This window comes from Bos javanicus, chromosome 7, assembly GCF_032452875.1.
Source record: "Bos javanicus breed banteng chromosome 7, ARS-OSU_banteng_1.0, whole genome shotgun sequence".
NCBI classification, from domain to species: Eukaryota; Metazoa; Chordata; class Mammalia; order Artiodactyla; family Bovidae; genus Bos; species Bos javanicus.
The window spans coordinates 37950387-37975318 of NC_083874.1; the positions used below are offsets into that span (position 1 = coordinate 37950387).

The 24932-nt window shown below is 52.0% G+C and overlaps 2 protein-coding genes across 3 annotated transcripts in view; one reads left to right on the plus strand and one right to left on the minus strand.

Annotated features, from left to right (window-relative positions):
* UNC5A (unc-5 netrin receptor A) overlaps window positions 1-1270 on the plus strand; it is a 64462-nt gene extending 63192 nt beyond the window's left edge. For both annotated transcript variants that reach the window (XM_061423037.1, XM_061423036.1), the window contains one exon: window positions 102-1270. In XM_061423037.1, the coding sequence (XP_061279021.1) occupies window positions 102-267 (166 nt within the window). In that variant the 3' untranslated portion in view covers window positions 268-1270. The remainder of the gene's footprint in view (window positions 1-101) is intronic.
* On the minus strand, window positions 1241-23373 carry HK3 (hexokinase 3). The gene is made up of 19 exons (XM_061423035.1): window positions 20313-23373; window positions 16974-17098; window positions 13222-13384; window positions 12854-13008; window positions 12648-12767; window positions 12465-12560; window positions 11148-11247; window positions 10882-11065; window positions 10260-10415; window positions 9871-10104; window positions 9224-9519; window positions 8973-9112; window positions 8774-8893; window positions 4736-4831; window positions 4468-4567; window positions 2317-2500; window positions 2041-2196; window positions 1654-1887; window positions 1241-1565 (listed from the first exon to the last, which is right to left on the minus strand). The coding sequence occupies exons 2-19, from the start codon at window positions 17067-17069 to the stop codon at window positions 1421-1423; spliced, it is 2775 nt and encodes a 924-aa protein (XP_061279019.1). The 5' UTR covers window positions 17070-17098; window positions 20313-23373; the 3' UTR covers window positions 1241-1420.
* Window positions 23374-24932: the final 1559 nt, after the last annotated feature.

Here is a 24932-nt window from a genome sequence, read left to right on the forward strand (position 1 = left end):
GGCTGACCGAAGGGAGGCCCTGTCCTCAGGTGGTCTAGGAGGGTGGAGGCGGCAGCCCCTGGTGAGGCCAGGCTGCTGAAGCACTCCCCTCCCTTCTGCAGCCATCTCAGCTTCTTTGCCTCCAAGCCCAGCCCCACAGCCATGATCCTCAACCTGTGGGAGGCACGGCACTTCCCCAACGGCAACCTCAGCCAGCTGGCAGCAGCAGTGGCCGGACTGGGCCAGCCAGATGCCGGTCTCTTCACAGTGTCAGAGGCCGAGTGCTGAGGCCGGCGAGGCCCACAATGCCTACACTCTCACCAGCTTTGGCGCCCGCCAGGAACAGGCAGAAGCCAAGACAAGGCCCTTCCCCACCACCGGGGAGAGCTGCGCGGACAGGCCCCCTCCTGGCGGACGCTGTCCCCTATCACTGGCCCTTTCAGACCCTGCCCGCACTCCCTCCCCTCCATGGCCTGCCCGGCCAGGCTGGCACTGCCACCTGCTCTCACTCTGCCCAGGCCTCCAGGTCCCAGGGTGGATGGCGCCTGGAGCCCAGGCTGGGCCCAGCCCACTGGTGTGTGTGTCTGTGCGTGTGATGTTACCTCTCCTCCTGCCCCGGCCAGGGGGCCGCATACACACGGGCAGGCACGCATGCCATGGGCTCGGGACGTGGTCCCAGAGCTCCTGCCTGAGCTGGATCTTATGCAAACATTTCCGTGCCTGCTGGGTAGGGGCACATCTGAGGGGCTCGGCTCCAAGCCTTCGGGACTGAAGGCCACAGCTGAACAGGGGGCGGCCCCTGCATTCAGGCACACAACCACCACACGGCCATGTGCCCACGCATGTCCTGTGTGCTATCACCTGTGTCCCCCTGACACACATCTCATGCCGTACACCCAGAGGCTGCTCACGTCTCTCATGCCCGGTGTCAATCCACACCTGCCTCTCACATGCTGCCCTTCTCCCACCTACCCAGGGACACCCAACGGCTCCTCCCTGTTCTCCCTCTCCTGCCCCCAGCCACGAGGAGCCCTGCCCAACAGGGCATGTGAATATGCAATGGGAGTCCCGGGCTGGACAATGGCAAGTGTGCGTGCCGTGGCGTGCCCTTTCCTGGGGCTGGCAGGTGCCCCATGTGGGGCCTGTGGTGTGAAGTTTGTGCCCTGACTCTGTTTTAAGTGCATTCGTGCACTTACACTTGGCCTTATGTACACAGCCTTGCCCGGCCGCCAGGGCACGTAGGGATTTTAGCGGACGTGAATGTAAATAAATTATATATATATATTGCTAACCCAAGTGCTACTTCTCTCGGGGAAAGCTAAGGGTCTCCCCAGCAGGGGTCACACATGACTATTCTGGAAAGTCCTGGGTGTCTGGGCCTGGCTTGGGGACAGACAGGGTCCCAGCCCTGGACCAACAGAGCTGGTTGCTGGAGACTTCTTCAGATACGGGTCCTCTGGGCAAGGCGGCAGGCAACAGCAGTGACCAGGGCTGCACCTTTGCCAGACCCATCCTCTGACTGCAGGAAGGTGACCACACAGCGAGGGGCCAGCTTCCGCACCGTGGCTGCCACCAGGCTGGAGAAGCTGTGAGGGGGAGAGGCCAACGTGAGCCTAGGTCAGTCCAGTCCCACTTGGCCGTGGCTCCCGTGCCCAGCCCACCACCCAGACTCACTGAGGGTGCAGCTTGTAGAGGGTCCCATCCACCCCCACGGATATGGTCAGCTCTTCCAGGCCCCGGTTCTCACGAATCTTCTCCACCACGGCAGCCACGCCTGCCCCACAAAGCTGGGCAGCCCTCTGGGACACAGCCTGGCACACCTCCAGGACCATCAGAGCATCGTCTGAGGTCAGGGGCAGCCCCAGATCCTCCAGGATGGCTCGGACCTGCCTCAGGGCCAGGCTATCACTGGGAACAGGAGAGAACAGAGGGGCAGGGTCCTGCATGAGTACCCCCTCTCATGACTTTTCCGTCCTCTGGGGTGGACCTCCCTCCAACCAGCATTCCACCTCAGGAAAGAGTCCTTTGGGAGGTGGAGGGACATAATATAGGCCTCAGCACCTTTCAATCTCAGAGAGAAACTTGGTCTTGAAGATGTCCCTGGTCTGAAGGCGCTGGGTCTGCTGGCCCCGGAAGAGAACTCCAAGGCTAGTCAGATGCAAGAGGATGTGGCGGACGATCTCTCCCAGGTACATGCCACTGATCATCTTCTCAAACCTGCATGAACATGTGTGTGTGCCCACAGGGCTAAGGCCCCAGCCCCAGCCACCACCAGCCACCAGCCATATCAACCAGTGCCGGCCACCACCAGTCACACCTGCCTGGCCCAACCCATACCTCTGCTTGCCGGGATTGATGGATGCCTGGTCCACACTGGCATCAAAACGGGTGCTGAGCATGCTGAGAGAGCCATCATCCCCAAAGGCGCCCCACTCCGTGTTGATGCACATCTGGCCTGAGTCCCCATCCACACTTGCCACATTCCGGAGCTCCTCCATGTAGCAGACATTGGTTCCTGTTCCTGCAGAGGAGCCAGATGGGGTGTCTGCATTGACTGATGCCCACAGGATCCCTCTGAGCCCCTCCCACTGAGATGGCAACATTTGCACTCATTTCCTACCTCTCCATCTCCACATGCTCATTGGCCTGTTCCAGGGCCAGGTCAGTCCTCTTTCCTCCCTTTTCTCACATCCCTTCTGCAGACCCTGCCACCACCAAGCCCCCTGGGCCTCCACTACTTCCCCTACCAGCACCACCATCAGTCCATCTCCCATGCTGCCTCAGGGTGCTCCCCAAATGCCTGTCATGTCATCTCCTGGGAGATGTGTGACAGCCCCGCAGTCACACAGGTGAGAGGCCCACACCTTCTTGGACTGGCCTTCCAGGTCTTTAGTCAAATAGCAGGTGCTGAGCCAGGAGCCAGGGACATAAAAATGAGATATGAGGAGGAGCCCCATAGTGGCCAGAGCCTGGGCAATGAGCAGCCAGCTGTGATGCTGCCCAAACAGAGGTGCAAAGAACAGCATCATGGGATGCCCAAGCACAGGTGAGTCTTCCTGCCTCAAAAGTTAGGAAAAACCACAGAGGGAACATGACATTTAGATGTAAACTTGACGCCAAGAAGCTTACAGAGAGAGGGCATACGCTGGGTAAAGGTATTTCCTTCCTCTCCCCAACACACGGTCAACTCTAAGCAGGTATCTTGGCCCCTGGAACTCCTCCATCCAGTTACTTATCCACACAGCAATCTGGGCCACCTCTCTCTGGCACCTCCCAGTGCCAGGCACTATGATCAAGAAGCTCCCAGTCTCCTGCGAGGCTGCCACATACCCCCTGCGCTAAGACAGATGTCCAAGGAACTATGAGAGCCCTCCTCCTCCATCTAGTCAATCCCTTTTTTCAAGGCTTTCTTTTCAAGTCTTGCTCATGTTGGGACCGCTTCTTTTCTGATCTTGGCTTCATTGCCCTGGCACTTAGAGTTGGGTTCAGCTCTCTCTGATGTCCAGGTGCTCTTCTGGACTCAATCCCCACTAAACAGTCAGTTCTGAGAAGGCAGATATTTTCCCCTTCTTAATGTCTTTCTGTCCCTATATCCAGCTTCCAACTGGCCAGAGGAGAGGAGCTTAATAAAGATTTAGAATCTTGGACTTCTCAAAGGACCATCTCAACTCATTCTCTGTACACCCCCACCCCTGGGGTCCACTGCATTCCAAATACTGTGTGTGTCTTGCTACACTTTGTCCCCTCTCATTTCATCCTCATCATGCCTTCAGACAGGCATTGTTATGTTATCATCTCCACCTTAGAGATCCAACTGAGGCTTTGGCGATTTGCCCAAAGTCATACAGGGGTAAGTGACAGAGCTAGTGTGCTGTGCTGTGCTTAGTTGCTCAGTCATGTCTGACTTTGTGACACCATGGACTATAGTCAGCCAGGCTCCTCTGCCCATGGGGATTCTCCAGGCAAGAATACTGGAGTAGGTTGCCATGCCCTCCTCCAGGGGATCTTCCCAACCCAGGGATCGAACCCTTGTCTCCTGTATTGCAGGTGGATTCTTTACTGTCTGAGCCACCAGGGAAGCCCAAGAATACTGGAGTGGGTAGCCTATCCCTTCTCCAGGGGAACTTCCTGACCTAGGAATCAAACTGGGGTCTCCTGCATTGCAGGATTCTTTACCAGCTGAGCTACCCAGGAAGCCTGACAGAGCTAGTGTTTCTACTCAAATCTGTAACATTCCAAAGCTCACATTCATTTAACAGATAAACAAACTGAGATTCAGAGAGCTTAAATGACTATGAGTCAGCAGTTGAGCTGGACTAGACACCCAAGCTCCAGTCTCTCAACCCAATAGTGTTCCAGGGTCCCATGGGCTCAGGTTGGAATGATGCCACATCCCCAAGGTGAGGGGAACGTCCGACCTGAGGAATCAACAGGAGGCAGTAAATTAGCATCAGGCAGTAGAGGCACAAAAGGCAGGGCCCTCCTCACCGACGATGAGGCCGACCTCGCAATGGGGGTCCTCGTAGCCACAGGACATCATGGTCCCCACCGTGTCATTGACAATGGCAACCACATTCAGCTCCACTGCCTGCACAAAAAAAGGATGCCTCTAGTTGCTGGGCAACGCGGTTGTCACAGCAACCAGCACCAGACCCAGAGGTCTCTACTGCAGAGGGCCCCCCAGCAGGCAGACGGAGACCCCTCGCTCCCTTCAAGGCCTGTTGCACCAAAGCAGCCCTGGAGACAGACTCCTTACCTGTCGGCGCCTGATGGCTTCCCGCAGCAGACACACAACGTCTTGGCCCTCGCAGTCAGATGCATTGAAACCCTTTGTCCAGTTCAGGAGGATGCCCTGGGATGGAACCAAGGGGAGGCAGGAAGCTGGAGGCCCCTTGGAATCTCACTTTGCCTCCCCAAAGCCTGTATCCCATCAGAATACAGTGTATAGGATTCCCTCCCCAGTGGGAGGCTGTCCTACTCTACCCATATGGCTAAGGGCCTTGCCCTCTGCCCCCTCTCAACTCTCCAGTGTGAAGAAGCCTATTAATAACCATCCAACCTACACCTTCTATTTTTAGTGCCAGAATGCTGAGATGGTCTGAAGGTCTGGCCATTTTAAGACATCTGCTCAGAAGGAATGGTCCTTTGTAATCGGGTTAGGAATGAACAGAATGAGTGCTATGTGTTGAGAAAGGGAAGGACAGAGAGAGGTCTAAATGACAGCAGAGTCTGCTCCTACAGAAACAACTAGCAAGAGCCACCTGAGAGGGAGAAATTCTGAGCTGGGACAGAGCTGAGTCAATGGGAGGTTCACACGCATGTTTCAGCTACAAATGAGGGGTGAATGGAAGAGCCAGAAACAGACACCTGAGCAGGACAGGAGGGGACACAGCAATTCCCCGTGAGAAACTGGCCTTAAACTGTGGACTTAGTAATGGTGGCCTGGCTGTACTTGGAACTGTTTTTTTCCTATTGTGCTTCCTCTGGGTGGGATGGGGACGGGGGAACTATTCTAACACCATTAGGAGAAATGACTGCTCTGCCCAAGTAGAAGCATGAAGAGCAGATCTGGGAATCTTTGGGGCAGGAGATTTTAGAAATATTAACTGACATTTCTCCCAGTAGTTTCCTTTTATTCCTTTTCCTATAGAACCACAGCTAGAGTGGTCTGGGCTCATTGTCTCAAAAACAGAAACCAGAAAGAAAGAGTAGGTGAGAGGGAGAGCCAGCTGGTGAGTAACAGCAAAGTTTCCCTGCTCCCAGATATAAGGAAGACCCCCTGGTCTGGGGAAGGTGAGGTGGGCAGGAGTCAGAGCCAGGTTCCGGATGGCTTTCTGAGAAAGATGTCCTAAGCCCTCCACCCTGGGCCTGCCGCTGTAGGGGAGGGGAGGAAACAGAAGGGATTTGGATAATGGCCTCTGACCTCCTTCCATGGAGAGGAAGGTAAGGTGTCAAGGGAGATGTCAAGACCCAAGACAGCAAGAGGGGGAGTCCAAATAGCTGGCACCTAGATGTCTCCCCAAACTCCCAGCTTGTTTTCACATTCTATACAGCAAAGGAGGGGCCCCTGCCTGGATAAGGGGGTCCCTGAATTGATTAAGTTTTCACTCCTGAAAAGAATGTTGGCTTAACATAGAAATTGAGTTCTGTTATAGAAAACTAATAGGACCGCGTTTCCTGCATGCCTGACTTTGCACACAGAGTCCACCTGCTTCTCACACCTTTTGTTATTGTTGTTGTTAAGTTGTGTCCGACTGTTTCGAGACCCCATGGACTATAGCCCAGGCTCCTCTCCAGGCAAGAATGGGATTCTCTAGGCAAGAATACTGGAGTGGCTATTTCCTTCTCCAGGGGATCTTCCCAACCCAGGGATCAAACCCTTGTCTCTGGCATTGTAGGCAGATTGTTTACCACTAGGCCACCTGGAAAGCCGTTCTCTCTCACCTTACAAGGAATAATAAAAAGGTGCCAGGATGCTTAGACTGGAGGGAGACACTGCAGAGAGACAGACAGACCAGTAGAGAGACACTGCCTGCTGCACGATCCAAAGGAAATTGGAGTACAGAGGTCCATGTCTGAGAGGTCAGAGCAGGAGCAGAGAGCAAGTGAAAACCACAGGAAGGCTGGTTGGAGTAGAGGAGGCAGAACTTTCCAGAGAGCACAGGTGTGGAAGAACCTGGTGGGCACCTTCAGGGCCAGCAAGCTCCTCATCAGAGGAGCTTTTTCGCAGAAGTTGGGGGTGTTGAGAAGACTCCTAGGAACTTGGATCAGAGGTCTGGGAGGAGCTGTATCCATTGCAGCCCTTAGGGTATGCATGAGAAGCCTAGCATTCCTGATGAAGGATGTGGAGGTATTGCGTCTAAACCTGTGCCTGCCCCTCTGCCAACCCCAACCAGGCACCTCACCCTGAGCCAGGCTAACATCAGCAAGGCTGGGAATGGGATCAGTTCAGTTTAGTCACTCAGTCATGTCCGACTCTTTGTGACCCCATGAGTCACAGCACGCCAGGCCTCCCTGTCTATCACCAACTCCAGGAGTTTGCTCAAACTCATGTCCATCCAGCCATCTCATCTCCTGTCGTCCCCTTCTCCTCCTGCCCCCAATCCCTCCCAGCGTCAGGGTCTTTTCCAATGAGTCAACTCTTCGCATGAGGTAGCCAAAGTACTGGAGTTTCAGCTTTAGCATCAGTCCTTCCAATGAACACCCAGGACTGATTTCCTTTAGAATGGTCTGGTTGGATCTCCTTGCAGTCCAAGGGACTCTCAAGAGTCTTCTCCAACACCACAGTTCAAAACCATCAATTCTTCAGAGCTCAGCTTTCTTTATAGTCCAACTCTCACATCCATACATGACCACTGGAAAAACCATAGCCTTGACTAGATGGACCTTGTTGGCAAAGTAATGTCTCTGCTTTTCAATATGCTCTCTAGGTTGGTCATAACTTTTCTTTCAAGGAGTAAGCGTCTTTTAATTTCATGGCTGCAATCACCATCTGCAGTGATTTTGGAGCCGAAAAAAATAAAGTCTGACACTGTTTCCCCATCTATTTCCCATGAAGTGATGGGACCAGATACCATGATCTTCATTTTCTGAATGTTGAGCTTTAAGTCAACTTTTTCACTCTCCTCTTTCACTTTCATCAAGAGGCTCTTTAGTTCCTCTTCACTTTCTGCCATAAGGGTGGTGTCATCTGCATATCTGAGGTTATTGATATTTCTCCTGGCAATCTTGATTCCAGCTTGTGCTTCTTCCAGCCCAGCGTTTCTCATGATGTACTCTGCATATAAGTTAAATAAGCAGGGTGACAATATACAGCCTTGACATACTCCTTTTCCTATTTGGAACCAGTCTGTTATTCCATGTCCAGTTCTAACTATTGCTTCCTGACCTGCATACAGGTTTCTCAAGAGGCAGGTCAGGTGGCCTGGTATTCCCATCTCTTTCAGAATTTTCCACAGTTTATTGTGATCCACACAGTCAAAGGCTTTGGCATAGTCAATAAAGCAGAAATAGATGTTTTTCTGGAACTCTCTTGCTTTTTCCATGATCCAGTGGATGTTGGAAATTTTATCTCTGGTTCCTCTGCCTTTTCTAAAACCAGCTTGAACATCTGGAAGTTCACAGTTCATGTATTGCTGAAGCCTGGCTTGGAGAATTTTGAGCATCACTTTACTAGTATGTGAGATGAGTGCAATTATGCAGTAGTTTGAGCATTCTTTGGCCTTGGCTTTCTTTGGGATTGGGATGAAAACTGACCTTTTCCAGTCCTGTGGCCACTGCTGAGTTTTCCAAATTTGCTGGCATATTGAGTGCAGCACTTTCACAGCATCATTTTTCAGGATTTGAAATAGCTCATTTTTCAGGATTTGAAATAGCTCAACTGGAATTCCATCACCTCCACTAGCTTTGTTTGTATAAACCATGCAACCACAAGCCACTTTGAGAGACAGAACAAACTCTGCCTTCAGCCTGGGGGCCTACACTGCTCCCAGGTGCCCAGACCTAACACTGACTCCACTCTCCTGCCCACTAGCAGCCTCTAGGATAACTATGTCCTTCTCCATCCCATGTCTTTCCATGGCCCTGTATTCCAGGCCATTTTACCATATCCCTTCCACCTGAGCATGCCACATCTGGGAAAACTGAGGCTAGGTTCAAGGCACAGCCCTGCAGTGCCTCCAGCTGGTCCTCTCCCCAGCCCAGAAAGCCCCCTCTGGACCTCCTGCCCACTCCATGAAAAGCATGTTAGCGGAAAGCCCCTGAGGATGGCTTCCTCAGACCCCACCTTTCTCACCTGGTCCAGGCCCATCTGCCTGCACGGGAAGGAGAAGGTGAAACCCAGGGGGAGACTCTGCCCACTCAGGCCCTGCTTCTGCTGGAAGTCCACAATGCAGTCCACAATATGGTCAAAGAGCTGCGGGGTAGGAGCAAGTCAGGGAGCAGGCCACTAGGCCCATCCCTGGCCCCTGACATCAGCTCCAGGCTGTAGGTACCTGCTGTCCAGAGCCCTGGGCCACGCACTCCGGGATGGAATAGATCTGGCTGGAGATCTGCACACCTCCCGTGGTCACACGCACCAGGAGGACTCGAAAGTTGGTGCCCCCCAGGTCCAGGGCCAGGAAGTCCCCACGCTCTGTGAGGCAGAGACCCTCAGCACTAGGATGGAGCTGGAGGCTCCAGCCCCACACATGTTGTGACCCCCGGGAGCCCGTGTCCCTGCTCCACATTCAGGCTGGGTCCTTACCGCTGCCATCAGGCGTGGCCCGCACATAAGTGGGCAGCATGCGGAGGGAGGAGGCTTCCCCTTGGAGCCCCTTGGCCATGGCCTCTCGCATCTGTGCCTGCACTTCTGCCAGCTGCTCCCGGGTCAACCGGAATGGTGCCAAGGTCTCCTCCAACAGGCGCCGGTGGGCAGCCAGGCGGGCAGCCACAGCAGTCACCATTGCCACGCCCCGGCCACCCCCGTCCACAGAGGGGATGAAGGAGACATCGCAGTTGGGGGCCAGAAGCATCACTGTCTCCCGTAGGACACTGAGAAACCTACAGAGACACACAGCAGGTGCGCCCTGGCTTGGCACCTGGCCCTGACCCCCACAGCATGCTGAAACCCTGGGCTCCCTCATTTCAAATCAGTTCAGTTCTAAACCCATCTATGCACCAGCCATGCACCCAGTGCACCTGCGATCCCCTCCCTTGCACACCCAAGAGAACCCTCTTTCTCTCCTTTGACCTCTTCTGGCCTCCCTTAACCCCTCCGTCCATCTTTATTCTGCTAGGGAGCCATTCACACCCACTGCCTTGCACCTGTGGTACCAGAGTGCCCTCTGGTATCACACACACACGCATGCTCTGGTGACCTGTTCACACAGGTTCATGCTGTATTCCAAGTACCTGGGGTGTCGCTCAAACACTCGGCCTCCGGTGGCCACAGCAATCTGAAGAGCCTGCTGCTCCCGGCTGTGCTGGAGGCGGGAGAGGACAGCGGCCAGAGCAGCAGCGCAGAGCTGGGCGGCCCGCGTGCACACAGCCATGCACACACACTGCACCCACTCAGCATCTGAGGCCTTCGGGTTCAGGCCCAAGTCCTGCAGGACAGCGTGCACACGGGCTGCCCCAGCAGAGGGACTAGCGGGGACAGGGTGTTGCTTTGGGGCTCAAGGAGGCCAGAAACTCCCTGCCCCCACCAAAGCTCCATGCACGGCTCCCTCAGGGGAAAACCACCCCCGCAACTCCCAAGCCAGGAGTCCCTTTGTCACAGCCCCCTTGCCTGCCGCACTTACTCCTCCATCTCAGCCACGTGTTCCAGGAGGATGCTGCCTTGGCTTCGCAGGACGGGGGAGGTGTGGCCACCAAAGAGGACCCCACGCTGGGCCAGGTGAACCAGCACCAGCCGCACCAGCTCACCCAGGTACAGCCCCCCAATCATCTTCTCAAACCTATAGGCAGGAAGGATGGCTGGCCAGAGCCTTTCCTAAGCCCTCAGCCCTCCTACCCCCACCTCCAAGAACTCCCAAAGAGAGCTCATTTTCTTTGGGGTCCTTGACTGAAGGGTCCAGAAGCAAATGGCCTCCTCAGAGATAGTTGGGTGTTTACCCAGACCACACTACCCCATCTGGCTTAGATGAAGTTCAAGGGGGCTCCTGGAAGGACCCAAGGAAGGTAGGAGTCCCTTTGTTTGACTACTCCCAACCCCTAACCCCTGTCGGAGCTGGCCAGAGTCAGGAATAAGAGTTGAAAACTCTGCATTGTAGAACCTTGAGCCATTCCTTCTTTGAGACTGGCCAAGGCCCCCTAGGATGCAAGTGGGGAACGGGAGGCGCGGGCCTAAAGACTAGAATACAGGAACAGCAGAGCGGGAGTGGAGCAAAGCAGTTGTAGGACCGAGAGAGAAGGTTAGGCCACCTCTGGGCACCCGGGTTCAGTGACTCATGGTCCAGGGTGTGGTCGAAGATGGTCTGCACTGGCCCCAGGGCCCCCTCGTCACTGAAGGAGCCCCACTCGATGCTGATGCAGACGCGGCCCCGGTCTTCGTCCAGCACTGCCACGTGCCTTGCCTCCTCCATGTAACACGCATTGGTGCCGGTGTCTGGCAGGGACAGCCCCATCAGGACCTGCCCACCAGGCATCCAGGCCCTCCATCCACTATCACAAACGCCCGCGTGACTTACCTACGACCAGCCCAACTTCACACGGCCCGACCCCTGGCTCACAGCCCATCATGGTGCCCACGGTGTCATTCACCACAGCAACAACATCAATGCTGTAGGCCTGGGCAACACAGAGGACAGAGGTTGGGGAGCCCGGGGAATGGGTGGGGCTGGGGCCCCGGATTTGATGGAGACATGCAGGGTCCCCCAAAGGTGTGTCTACCTGCCCCACCCATTTGTGCCATGTATGCTGGAGACCCTCCCACCCTATAAAGGATTTTCTTCCCTCTTACCCCTGCTGCTTGGCTCCTCTGCCCCTGTCTCAGGCCCTGGAGGCCCCAGAGGCTATCAGCCTCAGCCACTACTTCTGGAACCCCAGTGCTCCTCACAAGACCAGGACAAGGGTAAGCAAGTATGTCACCTTGAAGGCTGTGCTGTACACACCTCACTTGCTCGCCCTGGTCCCAGCCTATCTTCCCAAGCCTGCTCCTCTCAGTCCTGACTTCTAGCTACTCACATAGCACCCATGGTGGCGAGTCCAGTGGATCCAGAACAGCCTTTCTTAGCCACTCAGACTTCTGAAAATGCCCTTCACTGAAATTAGAGCTTCCTCCCCAGCCACAGCTTATGCACCTGGCAAACTTCTCCTTCAGGCCTCTGCTCAGGCCACAGTGCGCCCTTCCCCATGCTCCCAGAGTCATCAGAACCACCTTCTCAACAGGGACAATTGTTTATTGGGATGCTGTCCCCACTAGGCTTGCAAGGTCCTTGAGGACAGGGTCAAGTCTTTTCATCTGTTTCTCCTATAGTCCTCAATGTTTATTTGACCCTTCTTAGTCTCAGTCTCCTCACCTATAAAATGAGAATGTGTTGTGTGCTTAGTCACTCAGTTGTGTCGACTCTTTGCAACCCCATGGACTGTAGCTCACCAGCCAGCTTCCTCTGTCCATGGGGATTCTCCAGGCAAGAATACTGGAGTGGGTTATTGTACCCTCCTTCAGGGGATCTTCCCAACCCAGGGATCGAACCCTGGTCTCCCACATTGCAGCAGATTCTTTACCATCTGAGCCATCAGAGAAGCCCAAGAATACTGGAGTAGGTAGCCTATCCCTTCTCCAGCAGATCTTCCCCACCCAGGAATCGAACTGGGGTCTCCTGGATTCTCCTGGGTTTAGAATCCCAGCTGAGCTACCAGGGAAGCCCATAAAATAAGAATGGTAGCAGTATTTACCCCAGGGTTAAGTGGATAAAGGATACCAACAGGATATCCTTTTAACAGAAAGCAGGCCCCCCCAGAACCCAAGACACAGCCCTATTTGCTCCCCTGCCTCTACTCACTCCCTGCCTCTGGATGGCGTCTCGTAGTAACTGGACCACATCCTGGCCTTCCACATCACTGCACTTAAAACCTTTGGTCCAGGAAATGAGGGTGCTCTGGAGGCAGGAAAGTCAGGTCAATCCAATGACCTTCACGGCCCTGCAGCCCCTCCACCCACTGTCCCTGTAGCCACTCTGCCTCACCTTGTCCAGGCCTGTCTGGTGACAAGGGAAGGAGAAGCTGAACCCAAGCTGCAGACCCTGATTGTCCACGGGCAGCACATCCAGGAACTCAGACAGGCAGCGGGCGGCAAAGTCAAAGAGCTGTGGGATGGGGTTGGGGGCTTAACTCTGCCCACTAGAGCCCCAGCTGCCCAGCCAGGCCCGGAGCCTATGCACTGAGTGCTCACCTGCTGACCAGGACCCAGCATCACTTCCTGGGGGATCACAAACTCCTGGCTCCGGGGCTCCACCTTGTGCCCCTCGATGCCCGTTAGGGTCACCCATAGAACACGCAGTGAGGCCCCTGTGGCCCCCAGCTCCAGCACCACGAAGTCCCCTTTCTCTGTGGGCAAGCAGGTCACAGAAAGGCATGCAGCTGGTGAGACCAAGCCCTCCACCTCCCAGAAACATTCCTAAGCCCTGTGTAGGCTCATCAAGGGACCTTAGAGATGGAGCAAGGGGTAAGGAAAACACCCCACCTCCCTCCACCCACCTCTCTCCCAGATCAGAACCCTCTCTGCAGTCCTGGCCACCCATCTTAGTCTGTGCCACCCACCAGTGCCATGTGGGGTAGACCCCACATATGTGGGCAGCATCCGGACAGCAGGGGCAGGGCCTACTTGCCCCCTCAGCGCCTGCTCCATGGAGCCCAGGAGGCTGGTTTGAATCTGTCGCAGCTGCGCCCCTGTCACCTTGAACTGCTGTAGGCACTCCTGTACCTGAGGAGAAACATGCAGACATCTGGACAGGTGGCCTGTTGGCCTAGCCATATTCCCCAACTCCAACCAAGACAGAGGCCAGCCTGGCCCAGCTCACACCTCCCTTCTAACTCAGACCAGCTTTCCTAGGGGCTGACCTGAGCCCTGCTTGAGCCCCGTGAGCCTTGCTGCTCTCCCAGCAACTGTCCAGTCCCCCTCCTCACCTCTTCACACACCTGTGGCTTTCCCACTGTTCACAGCCTGCACCAGCTCCTACACTCTCGGCTCCTCTCTGGAGGGAAGACCCACACACTTCCTCCTGCTCTATTCCCACATGGCTCCTTGTCAGCTCTCTCTCCACTTCTTTGAATTCAGGGATGGTGAGGCTTCTCCCCTATCACCCCACTACTGATTGGCTCTGGTTCCCCAGTACCCAGAGCCAAGCTGCTCAGTGCATTGTTGGATGAACAAATGTGTGAGTGCACTTCAGGTTCAGGGGCTTCCCTCTTCTGATACACTCCATTGTGGCACCTGGGCAAGACCGGCCCAGGAGAGTTTGGGGGCCACACCGTGGAGGACAGTCCGCCCACAGTTTGGCCATCCTTCCCACAGACACTGACTGAGCCCCTAATACGTACCCAGCACTATTCTAAGCACCATATATTGCACAACCGGCTGAGCCTGCTCTTGTGGAACTCAGATTCGTGTAGGGGGCAGAAAATAAGCACAGAAACACATAACACAGTTCTGGTAGTAATGGTAGAAAAGAAAGGCAGAAATAGAAGTTCAGGGGTGACCAGGGGAGGAAGAGGTATTTTTGGATATTGGTCAGGAAAGGTTTCCCTGTGGAAGTGACCTAAATGAAGGAAAGGAATGAGCCATTTGAAGATTTGGAGGAAGAACACAAAGGGATTTTCTTTAGAGTAAAGGGGATGGATGTGGGGGAAGCCTGGGCCAGGAGTAGATCAGAGTGAAGGGAGGGGCAGGCAGGCAGGGAAAGCAGAGGATGGGACACCAGGTTCTTCTCCACAGAAGCTCAGTGGAGCTTAAGAAAAGCTCCAGTACCTCAAGTCTGTGTGGGAACCTCCCCTGGATAACCCTCTGGACTGTCATTCCAAGAGGCCTCAGCAGTCTCCTTGAGTTTTTCGGAGGGCCCCAGGCCCTGATTCCACTCTCCTAGACCCCCACCACCCATCTCATAGGAATAGAATTCTTATGACCTGCTGCCCCACACTGGGCCTATATCTGAAAAGTACCACTCAGGCACCTGGATAAGAAGGCAGGGAGAGCCAGGGAGGGGGAGGCTGCCCAATGAGGGAGATAGAAGCAACTCAGTCCCACCCCTGCTTTAGGAAGAGAATGGGAAACAGACCCCTACAGAAGCAAAGGATTCTAACTGGAGTGCCAGATGTTCAGTTTCGTATTCATGTTATTGCTTCCAGCAGCCAGGCATGCTAGGAGAGTCTATTACTATGTCACAAATGAGGAAACTGAGGTTCAGAGAAGGCCAGTCATCTGCCTAATCCAAGTAGTAAGGGAAAGAGTGGGACTTGAATCCAGACCTCTCTGACTACAGAGATGTTTCCAAATAAATGTGAAGCCTTGTAAAAAACACTGAAAAGAACCCAAAGCTGATGAAGAAACTCCATCATCAAGAACTTGGGGTGAGAAAGCTTACATCTGAGTCCTTGCCCTGCCACTTCCTAGCAATGTGAAAGTGTTAGTCACTCAGTCATGTCCAACTCTTTGAGACCCCATGGGGTTGGAGTGTAGCACACCAGGCTGCTCTGCCCATGGAATTCTCCAGGCAAGGATAATAGAGTGGGTAGCTATTTCCTTCTCTAGGGGATCTTCCCAACCCAGGGATCAAACCCGGTTCTCCCGCAATGCAGGCAGATTCTTTAACTTCTGAGCTACCAGGCAAGTCCTGGCAATGTGGCCCTGGGGAAGTCAAACTTCTCTCTGACATAATTAGACTTACCTCTTATGCAACATCAGGAGAATAATAATACTCCCTGGCCAGTGCTGGTGGGCATGCAGCAGCCAGGAGAAGCTACTGGAGTCTCCCCCCTCAACCTCCCCCAAGAAGAGTGGGGAGAGCCTCAGCCAGAAGAGTGAAGGTGGATTTTATGTGACTTCAATGCTGGACTCTTTGACCAACTTGCTGTGTTGGTCAGTCTGGGTCCATCACCTCACCTCTCCTCTGTCAAGCAGGAATAAAAATAGCACCCCCTTCTCAGTAATGTGAGAGAACTGAGAAGACAGTAGATGTGAAGAGGTGAGACAGTAGCTGGTCTACAGGACATGCTCAACGTGGTTCCCTTTTCTCAGAGTACAAGTTACAACCAGCCTGAGGAGCCTGACTCCATGTCCCTTCTGGAGACAAAGAGTCCTGAGGGAACGGACACGAAAGGGACAGAGGTGGCGCTGGGCTCCAACACTATATGGTTCTTAGATCACTATGGGAAGGGGAGCTGAGACTGAGGCCTATGGTGCTGAGTGGGGACCCAAGGCCACAGGATGTTTGGCTGCATGTGAAGTTTCCCCAAAGCCAAAGAGTACTGTCTTTAAACTGCAGGTGTGCTCAGTTGAGCAGGATTGGTGTAGGACCAGTGTACAAGTCTCAAGAGAGTGGTGTGAAGTAAGAGAGGAAGCGGTGGTAGGCCCTAGAGCAAGCCCAGCAGGGCAGACTCTGCAGCAGAGTCCCTGCTCCCTTCTAGGGTCCAGTTACGGGCTGTGCATAGAGGAACTGTTAACAGCAGGGTCTGGGGCAGAGGTTGGACAAGGGTGAAGTGGGGGCATGAAATGCAGTGTGTTACCCTCACAGTGTGGGCAATAAGCCAAATCCAGCAGATGTCAGAATGGGCTGGGAAACTAAAGGAACTGCAGGGAACAATTCAAGAACCCCTTCATGAATGTCTCCTCTGTGCAGTTCCTTTATCTCCAACAGCTCACTGAATCCACCAGGGTTGGGGGATTAGACTTTATTTTCCTCCATTGCACTGATGAAGAAACAAAGATGAAGAGATATGAAATGACTTACCCAAGTGTTTCCTGCTCAAGGGTGTGGTAGGGAAGGGCTTCTAAATCTTGGTCAAGATAACAGGAAAAAGAGAAACTCACTCTGAGCTAACCTAAGGTATATGGACCACAATAACCTCCAAATTGAGTTCAGCACTGAAATCATCTCTGTGTGCCTGACTGCAGTGGCCATGTTGAGGGGAAAGAGATGTACAGAAATGACTAGAGAAGTGAGGAAAGAAAGGGCCTTAAGCTTTCTACCAGAAAAACCCTGGAGGGTCCTTTCTAGACTGAGACAACCCAAGGTGCCAAAAGTGATACATTTGGAGCTGAAACACCTCAGCTCAAGCTCCTGTCATGCCTTAAACTCAAAGCACGTCACCTCTCTAAGCCCCTTCATCCTTATCTGTTAGAGGAAAAGATCACCCCCACCTCTCAATGGTGAGGGGTCTTGAAAGAGGAAGTTACTAGATCAGATATGAAAGGCTCAGTACACTGGAAAGGGCTGCATGGGTGTGAGCGCATGGCTCTGTGGTGGGGCCGCTCCTGTTTGAAGAGGCATGAGACAGGGACCTAGTGTTGAACTTACCATCTCAGAGCTGTTTGAGGGGCAAGGCAAGCCTTCTTGGGGGCATCTGGGGGCTCCTTCCCCTTGTTGCAACCCTAGAGACCCAATGGAGTCCATGTGGTTCCACAATGGTGAGGGGTGGCCTCCTATGGGAGAAAAGGGATAGCTCAGATGAACCACATACTCCACCGTCTGTGATGAGCCTCAGAGGCTGTGATGAAGACCCTTAACTTTCTTCCTTTTGAAAGGGACCAGGAAGGAAGATGTGGGCAGAGCTCAGAATCTCTGACCATCAAAGATCCTTTAGTAAATCAACCAGAAGGCCCTCATTTTCCAGAGCATGTACAGCGAGAGAGCACTGGCAAGGCTGATTCTCATCCCAATGCCATTCATTCATTCTGTCATTTATTCACATTTACCAGTCCCTAATGTCTACCGTGGCTTCCCTGGTGGCTTAGTGGTGAAGAATCTGCCTGCAAATGCAGGAGACACAAGTTTGATCCCTGGGTTGGAAAGATCCCCTGGAGAAGGAAAAGGCAACCCATTCTAGTATTCTTGCCTGGGAAATCCCATGGACACAGGAGCCTGGTGGGCTACAGTCCATGGAGCACAGAGTCAGATACAACTTAGTGACTAAACAACAACAATGTCTACTGTGCCACATGCTGATGTACAGATGAAGCAGACCTAGGCCACACCCTCAGGGACTTCACAGCTTTACCAATAATCACAGTATGATCGACACAGGCAGTGACAGAGGTGGACTTGCTGCTGCATTGGGGAGTTCAGGGATGTGCTAGAGGTTTGGAACAAAGGGTGTGAGTTAAGTGGGGAGCGGGTTAAGATCTGCTGCAGAAGCAAGCAGGCTGGCTTGGCATCTCCATGCCAAGTTGAGTGAATTTCATGCCGAAGAGAGATGGGGACAGGGACGGATCTACACTTCAGAAAAGGGTTCCACTAGTGCTATGACTTTGGGCATGTATGACTTTGCATTTCAGTTTCTTTATGTGTAAAAACAGGAGACGATAGTATCACCTTTGCAAGGTTGTCACCAGAGTTAAATAGAATGACAATAGGGAAAATGCTTTGGGAACTGTGATGTACAACACAAACAACATGGTGGGCTTCAGAAGGTGGGATGATGCTGACCTGAAAGAGCCCTGTGCTCAAAGTTGAGGACACAGCTCTCCACAGAGCAGCCGCACCAGGTCTCTCCATCTCATGCGTGCATGCCAAGTTGCCTCAGTCGTGTCTGACTCTAGCCTGCCAGGCTCCTCTGTCCATGGGATTCTCCTGGCAAGAAAACTGGAGTGGGTTGCCACACCCTCCTCCAGGGGATCTTCTTGACCCAGGGATTAATATCTCTTGCACTGACAGGGGTGTTCTTTACCACTAGCGCCACCTGGGAAGACCCTCTCCATCTCAAGGCCTTTTTTTTTTCATCTGGATATGAATTAAAAGGGGACCAGGAAGTTTCCAAAGAAGACTTCAATGATTCAAGTGCCATTTGGGGTGGTGCAGTGGAGGGCCCGAGATGGGCAGAAGGCATCTGGCCCTCTCCTATAACAGGTAAACTTTGGGAAAGTTGCCTTCCCACCATCGCAACCTCTACCCACCTGCCACTCCCAACACATCCATGAATTTGCCCTTCCTATTGTCACCCATGATCTCCTGACTGCCCAATTCCAGCCTTTTCCTCAGTCCCCACCCTTTTGTCCTCTCAGGCACGCAAAGCCATGAGAATTCTCTTCACTGCAAAGTTCTCTTCTCCCTTGGCTGTGCCCATCAGTCTTTCCTGGCCTCCTTCCTGAGTCTCTCAAAGTCTTCATCAGTAACTCCTCTTAAACAATGGAGCTCTCAAGTTTTTGGCCATAGCCTGCTTCTCCAATGCTTCCTCTTTTTCTCACTCATCCCCAAGGTTTGATTAAAACCTCTGTGTGAAGGTTCTCAAATCTACCCCTGTTCTGAGCCAAATTCCAATGGTCTGTTAGCATCTCTGGATGCTGGAGAAGGCTCCTCAAACTCAATGGTCAAAGTCACATTAATTTTCTTCTCCACTTTTCCCCATGAAATTCTTCTCCTGTCCTTCACCTTGGCTGGAGGCATGCATGTTGCCTCTATACATCCCTGACCTTCAATTCCTCCATGCAATCATTTCTCAGGCTGAAAAAGCTGAGAGTGGAAAGAGCTCTCTTGTGCGTCCCCATCTCCCAGTTCCCACACTGTCCTAGACCTACTCATCTGACTATTCCAAGTCTCCTAATTGATAACTCTTGCTCCTGTGTGTCTTCCTCCCCACCCTACCCACAACAAACATGTCACCCAGAGTGACTGCAAAAATAGACTTTATCATGTGATCCCCCAGTTCCATCACCCCTAAGAAAAGAAGATGACCTGTACACTGTGATGGTTTCTACTGCAGAAAAAACAAGTCCCCAACGCTTTATTGTGGCATTGCAGGCCCCTGACATTGTCCTCAACCCAAGCTTCCTCTCTTGCTCCTCCCCTTCATATTCCAGACACACTATGAGCTTTGTCCTATCTCTGGCTGTTCAGCTTTTGTTCACAGCCTTCCCTGGAATTGCTGTGTCTGAGTCATTATTTCTTCAGTGCCCAGCACAGAGCTTGGCCTAAGCAGCTGCCAGTAAAACTTGCATAGCAGCTAGAAAAATTGAGAGATGGGGAGTTTTTTCTTATTCACAGAACCAAGAAATCAGTTTCCAACAAATCTCCCCAAAGTTACATATACCTACTCTCTCAAATCTGTCAAACATATGTTCCACATATGTTAGAGGTCTCTTTTGAGGATAAAATGGGGTAAATAAGGCAATTATCTTTGGGAGAGGAAGGCCTAGGGATACAGACATGGTAAGATTTCACTCTCCTTTTGAGGCCCAGCTAGATCATTCATTCATTCATTCATTCACTCTCTTATTCATTCCTTCTTCTATTCAATATTTATTCAGCACTTCTACACGTCAGAGACTATAAAGCTTCCCTCAAGTAACCCGTGTTTACACTTCTGGTAAATGCATTCATTTGTGTCCCTTCTAGCTGAGAGTCCCTATGGTGAGGGACATGCCTCTCACATCACTAGATCCCTGAACCCAGCCTAGGTTCTCATGTTTGAATAACTAGGGGCCTGTTGGCATTATTCAGCTGAATCAGCTACATCAAACGGGCCTTCCTTCTGAAAGGTATGCCAGGGACCTCTACCGAAGATGGGAACCACCACTGGTTCCCATCAAAGAAGAGCCAACTTAGTCTTTCCAGCCTCCACTCATCCAGGATGGCCTAAGTAGGAGAGATGAGGGCAAGGGGCTGGAACTGAGGTTGGCAGTAATTACAGGAGAATCTTACCTGGGAGAAGCAGCAGTTGGTCACTCTCCTTAGATCTGAGCTCTTCTTTCTCATTGACATCCACTGGCCTGGTTTGCACTCCAAAGTGAAACTCACCAGTGATATGAGTTAGTTACCAAGCCCCACCCTCTCATTAAACACCAGCTAATTTAGGAAGGTGCACTTCCCTCTGAATCTGTCTTAAGCGGAGGCTGGGTTAGGCAGGACCATGGTGCAAATTTAAGCAAGATCACCACAGGAAGTTGAGAGTTCTGAACTGAGTCAAGAGCCCTAGGATATCCCCTCTGCAATGCTGGGAAGCTCCATCCATTTTACAGGCACTCCAAGTCTGAGTTCTGAGGTGGTGGCTCACCCCTGGAAAGGAACTAGAGGAAACTAGTCTGGGAAATACGCAATTCAATGGACAATTTTCCAAAACATGGAAGGACTTACTAAATGAACACGAGGCAATGTGGGAGTACAAGAGGAAGAGACTAACCCTGCCCCAGAGTGGGCAGAGGTTGAGGAAGCTGAGCCCTGAAGGAAGAGTGGGAGTGTGTCCTTGACAAAGAGAACATGTACAAAATCACGGAGCACAAGGCAACTTCATGGAATTGGGGTGCAGCTCCAAGGACCTCAAGATGACACATGTAGGTGAGGATATATGGTGGGATGAGAGGCAGCCAGACTGGAGTTTAGCCTTTAGTCTATAGGCCAAGAGGTTAACAGTAGGTTCACACTGTAGGGCTTCTCTACCAGAAGGGGAAGAGGAATCTCAAGCTGCAGTGGAGCTGTGGGCCAGCCAGCTGGTTTTCCCTGAACTAGTCTTCTGGAATGTGCAGAAAGCTGGGATATCACTGTGCCCAGTGTTGTGGTCTAAATAGTTTTGTCCCCCACCCCCACCAACCTAATGCTTATGTTGAAAGCCTCATGCTGAAGGTGATGGTATTAGGAAGTGGGGTCTTTGGGCAGTGATTAGGTCCTAAGGGTGAAACCCTAATGAATGGGACCAGTCTTCTCATCATAAGTCACTGAGAGCTCCCTTGCCTCTTCTGCCATGTGAAGATACAAGAAGTGGGTGGTCTGCAACCTGGAAGAGGGCCTTCATCTGACCATGTAGGCACATTGATCTTAGACGTCTAGCTGCCAGAACTGTGAGAAATACATTTCCATTGTTTATAAGCCACTCAGTCTGTGGTACTATTTAATAGCAAGCCAAATGGACTGAGATACCCACCATGGTTAACTAGACGTATTGCACCAATTTCCCTCAAAATTGGTGAGCAGATACTTTAAAACTTCCAGCTACCTCATCAGCAGTAACCTTAACATTAACCATAAACAGTACTCGGCCTACACACGACACCAGGATGGAGACCATGGATGATACCTGTTCTATCAGTCTGGGGCATGACTGGACCTGGAAACATGCCAGACATCAGCCCCTCTGCACAGTTCAGTGGGCAGCAATCAGGCAGATAAGCTCTAAAGGCAGGAAAATTGGGAATGGGGGTGGGGAGGACAGAGTGGCCATCATTCACAACATAGCAGCCTGCCTAGCCTGGGGCTCGTCTCTCTCAACTTTGTTTAGTTAGGAGAGAACATAGAACTGAATGCCAAAGGCCCAGCTGTGATTCATGCTGACAGTTTGCTGTCTCCTGAACCTGAGTGATACACCCCTGACAAGCAATGCCAGGGCTCTTTGTCTATGTTTCTGGAAGTCCCATGTCTATTTCCCCAGCAGCAGGGGTCCCAGTACCCTAGGCAGAGTGTCAAAGAAGGCCTATGTCAGAGCCTATGCAGGTAGGAAGCAGCCTGGGCTTGGGGTCTATGAACTACTATGACAGCCCTGACTGTAGCAGAGGCATAGCAGGGATCAGCAGTTCTCTTCAGACACCAGATGACCATTGAACAACGAGGGGAAGGACAAGTCCTGACAAGACTCCTCACAGACCCTAAGCGCCAATCTCCAGCTGTTCAGGAGAAACTAAGGAAAGAGGAGAGGCAGTTAGCTGGGGTAAAGGTGGGCTGTAGCCCAGGTACCATAGCTGGGATGAGAGCCAGGCCATCCCTGTTCTGAGCTGCTCCCAGGTTTGCTTCTCACAGCTGACAGTGCCCCATGGCCAGGCACACAGGCCCTCAGGCCCAAACAAGCTTCCTGCCTTTCCCCCCATGCCCTTTTACTCCAGCTCTCCTATACCCATCAAGCTGCTCTTTACTGTTAAGTGTTTTGTTCATGCTGATCTGTCTGGATTGACTCCCTCTTTGCCCCATCCAGCTTTCCCACTTAACTTTTCCTCATTCTTTAAATTACACCTTCAGTTCAGTTTAGATCAGTTCAGTCGCTCAATCATGTCCAACTCTGCGACCCCATGAATCGCAGCATGCCAGGCCTCCCTGTCCATCACCAACTCCCAGGGTTCACTCAGACTCAACGTCCATCGAGTCAGTGATGCCATCCAGCCGTCTCATCCTCTGTCGTCCCCTTCTCCTCCTGCCCCCAATCCCTCCAGCATCGGTGTCTTTTCCAATGAGTCAACTCTCCGCATGAGGTGGCCAAAGTACTGGAGTTTCAGCTTTAGCATCATTCCTTCCAAAGAAATCCCAGGGCTGATCTCCTTTAGAATGGACTGGTTGGATCTCCTTGCAGTCCAAGGGACTCTCAAGAGTCTTCTCCAACACCATAGTTCAAAAGCATCAATTCTTCGGTGCTCAGCCTTCACAGTCCAACTCTCACATCCATACATGACAACAACAATGCTGGGAGCCTTCCTAGAAAAGCTCCTCCTGGCCCTGATCCCAGCTGAGTAGCAGCCTATTGATCCCATAGTGTCTTGATCTCCCTGTATCATTGCATTGACTACAATCTATCAATAGAATCTGTTTGCCTTCCCCCACTGCACTGTGGACTCTCAAAGAATGATTCTTATCTTTGGAGCCCCTGTTCTAGATCTAACATGAGATGAAAACTGAAGGTGAAGTTGCCCAATTGTATCTGACTCTTTGCAACCTCATGGACTGTAGCCCACCAGGCTCCTCTGCCCATGGGATTTCCAAGGCAAGAACACTAGAGTGGGTTGCCATTTCCTTCTCCAGGGGATCTTCCCAACCCAGGGATTGAACCTGGGTCTCCTGCATTGCAGGTGAATTCTTTACCATCTGAGCCACCAGGGAAGAGGTATCAGTTAATTTTTCTTAAATTGAAGAACTCTCCCACAACCTCAATAGTACAGGGCTTTTGAAACTGAGAGGAAATAAGTAACCTCTTCTTGCCTTCCAGGTACAGATGGCTTCAGCAGCCTTCCCACTCAGGGTTTATACATTCTTCCATCTTCCCACTGGTACTACCATCTACTTACTACCTGCCTTTCCCTCACCCCAATTCCCATCTTCTAGATCAACTGAGGGCCAAAGCTGCTCTGCCTCACAGGTGAGAATGGGCCCATCCAAGCTTAAAATTCCCATTGGATTTTGTGACTCAAGTGGGGTTAGGAAGTAGTATGGAATAGTAGAGAGAATCAGCACTGGTGTCAGATAGACCTGGGTTTGAATCCCATCTCATTTACCAGTTGTATGACAAAGTGAGTTTTTGCACTTCGCTGAGCCTGTTTTCTATGTATAAAACATAAAGACTAATAATAATGCCTTAGGACAGGTTCCTCCAGAAGTGGACCTAATTTGAGTGTAGTTTAATTGGGAAGCAATCCAGGCCAGGGTTAGGATTAGGGCAATGCATGTGAAGTGCCTAGCTACAAAATATGGAGAAACCCTTTCAAGTTCATACTAGTGTCAACTCTTCCTTTACATGAACTAAAGAGTGCAGGTCCCTCACCTTAGTCCCAGCCCTGATCCAGGAAGCACTGACAGGGGAGCTGGAAATGAGATAGGAAGGGAAGGAAGTCAACAGAGCATACATAATTAAGCTACTGCTGAGCTGAGAGCTCCTGAGGTTCAAGCCCTGAGGGAACTCTGGGAGACGTGTAGAATGAACCTAAGTGAGGTGAGGAAGCTGGGGAATTTATCCTCCAAATTCCATTTTCACTGGTTGAGGGCTGCCTCAGAGGCCCTCACTTTCTGGCACTCCCAGCTCTGCCGCACACTTGTCTAGAGAAGTGCTAAGGCAGAGAGTTGCAGGTCCTTGCAATAGGACCCTGTGGGTATGCAGTAGAACAATGAGTGCCCAGGGATAATGGGCAAGGCACAGCCTCGGCTAGAGGGCTGTTATAAGGATGAAGTGAAATAACACAATCACCATGCCTAATAGAAAAGTTACCTTCTCCTTCCCCATTCATCACAATGCCTTGTGAAGTTCATGGAGTTTCCCAGCTCCTAGAGTTGGCAACACTAGCAGAACAGCTGCCTCCCATCTTTAAGAAGTAAAAGAAAAACAAGAAACAAAACCCCAAAACCTGATGGCCTGAGGCAAGCTCTAGACACCTGAGTTTGCTGTGGAAGGCTGGTACTTGATGGAACTAAGGTCATCAAACTGTATCCTCTCACATCTGCACATCACCTCTCTGGCTTTTCCACCTCTCACCGTGACACTACTTAAGACATACAAAACTAGCATCACATTGAAATAACAACTACTGCCATTCACTCACCTTCTAAGAGATAGATACTGTGCTTTTATATACATTA

Coding starts and splice junctions, on each gene's coding strand:
- HK3 (XM_061423035.1), bottom strand. CDS start 17,069: ATGGACTCCATTGGGTCTCTAGGGTTGCAACAAGGGGAAGGAGCCCCC. Junction 12,768..12,853: donor TGCTGGGTCCTGGTCAGCAG/GTGAGCACTCAG, acceptor CCCATCCCACAG/CTCTTTGACTTTGCCGCCCG. Junction 1,566..1,653: donor CTCTACAAGCTGCACCCTCA/GTGAGTCTGGGT, acceptor TCCCCCTCACAG/CTTCTCCAGCCTGGTGGCAG.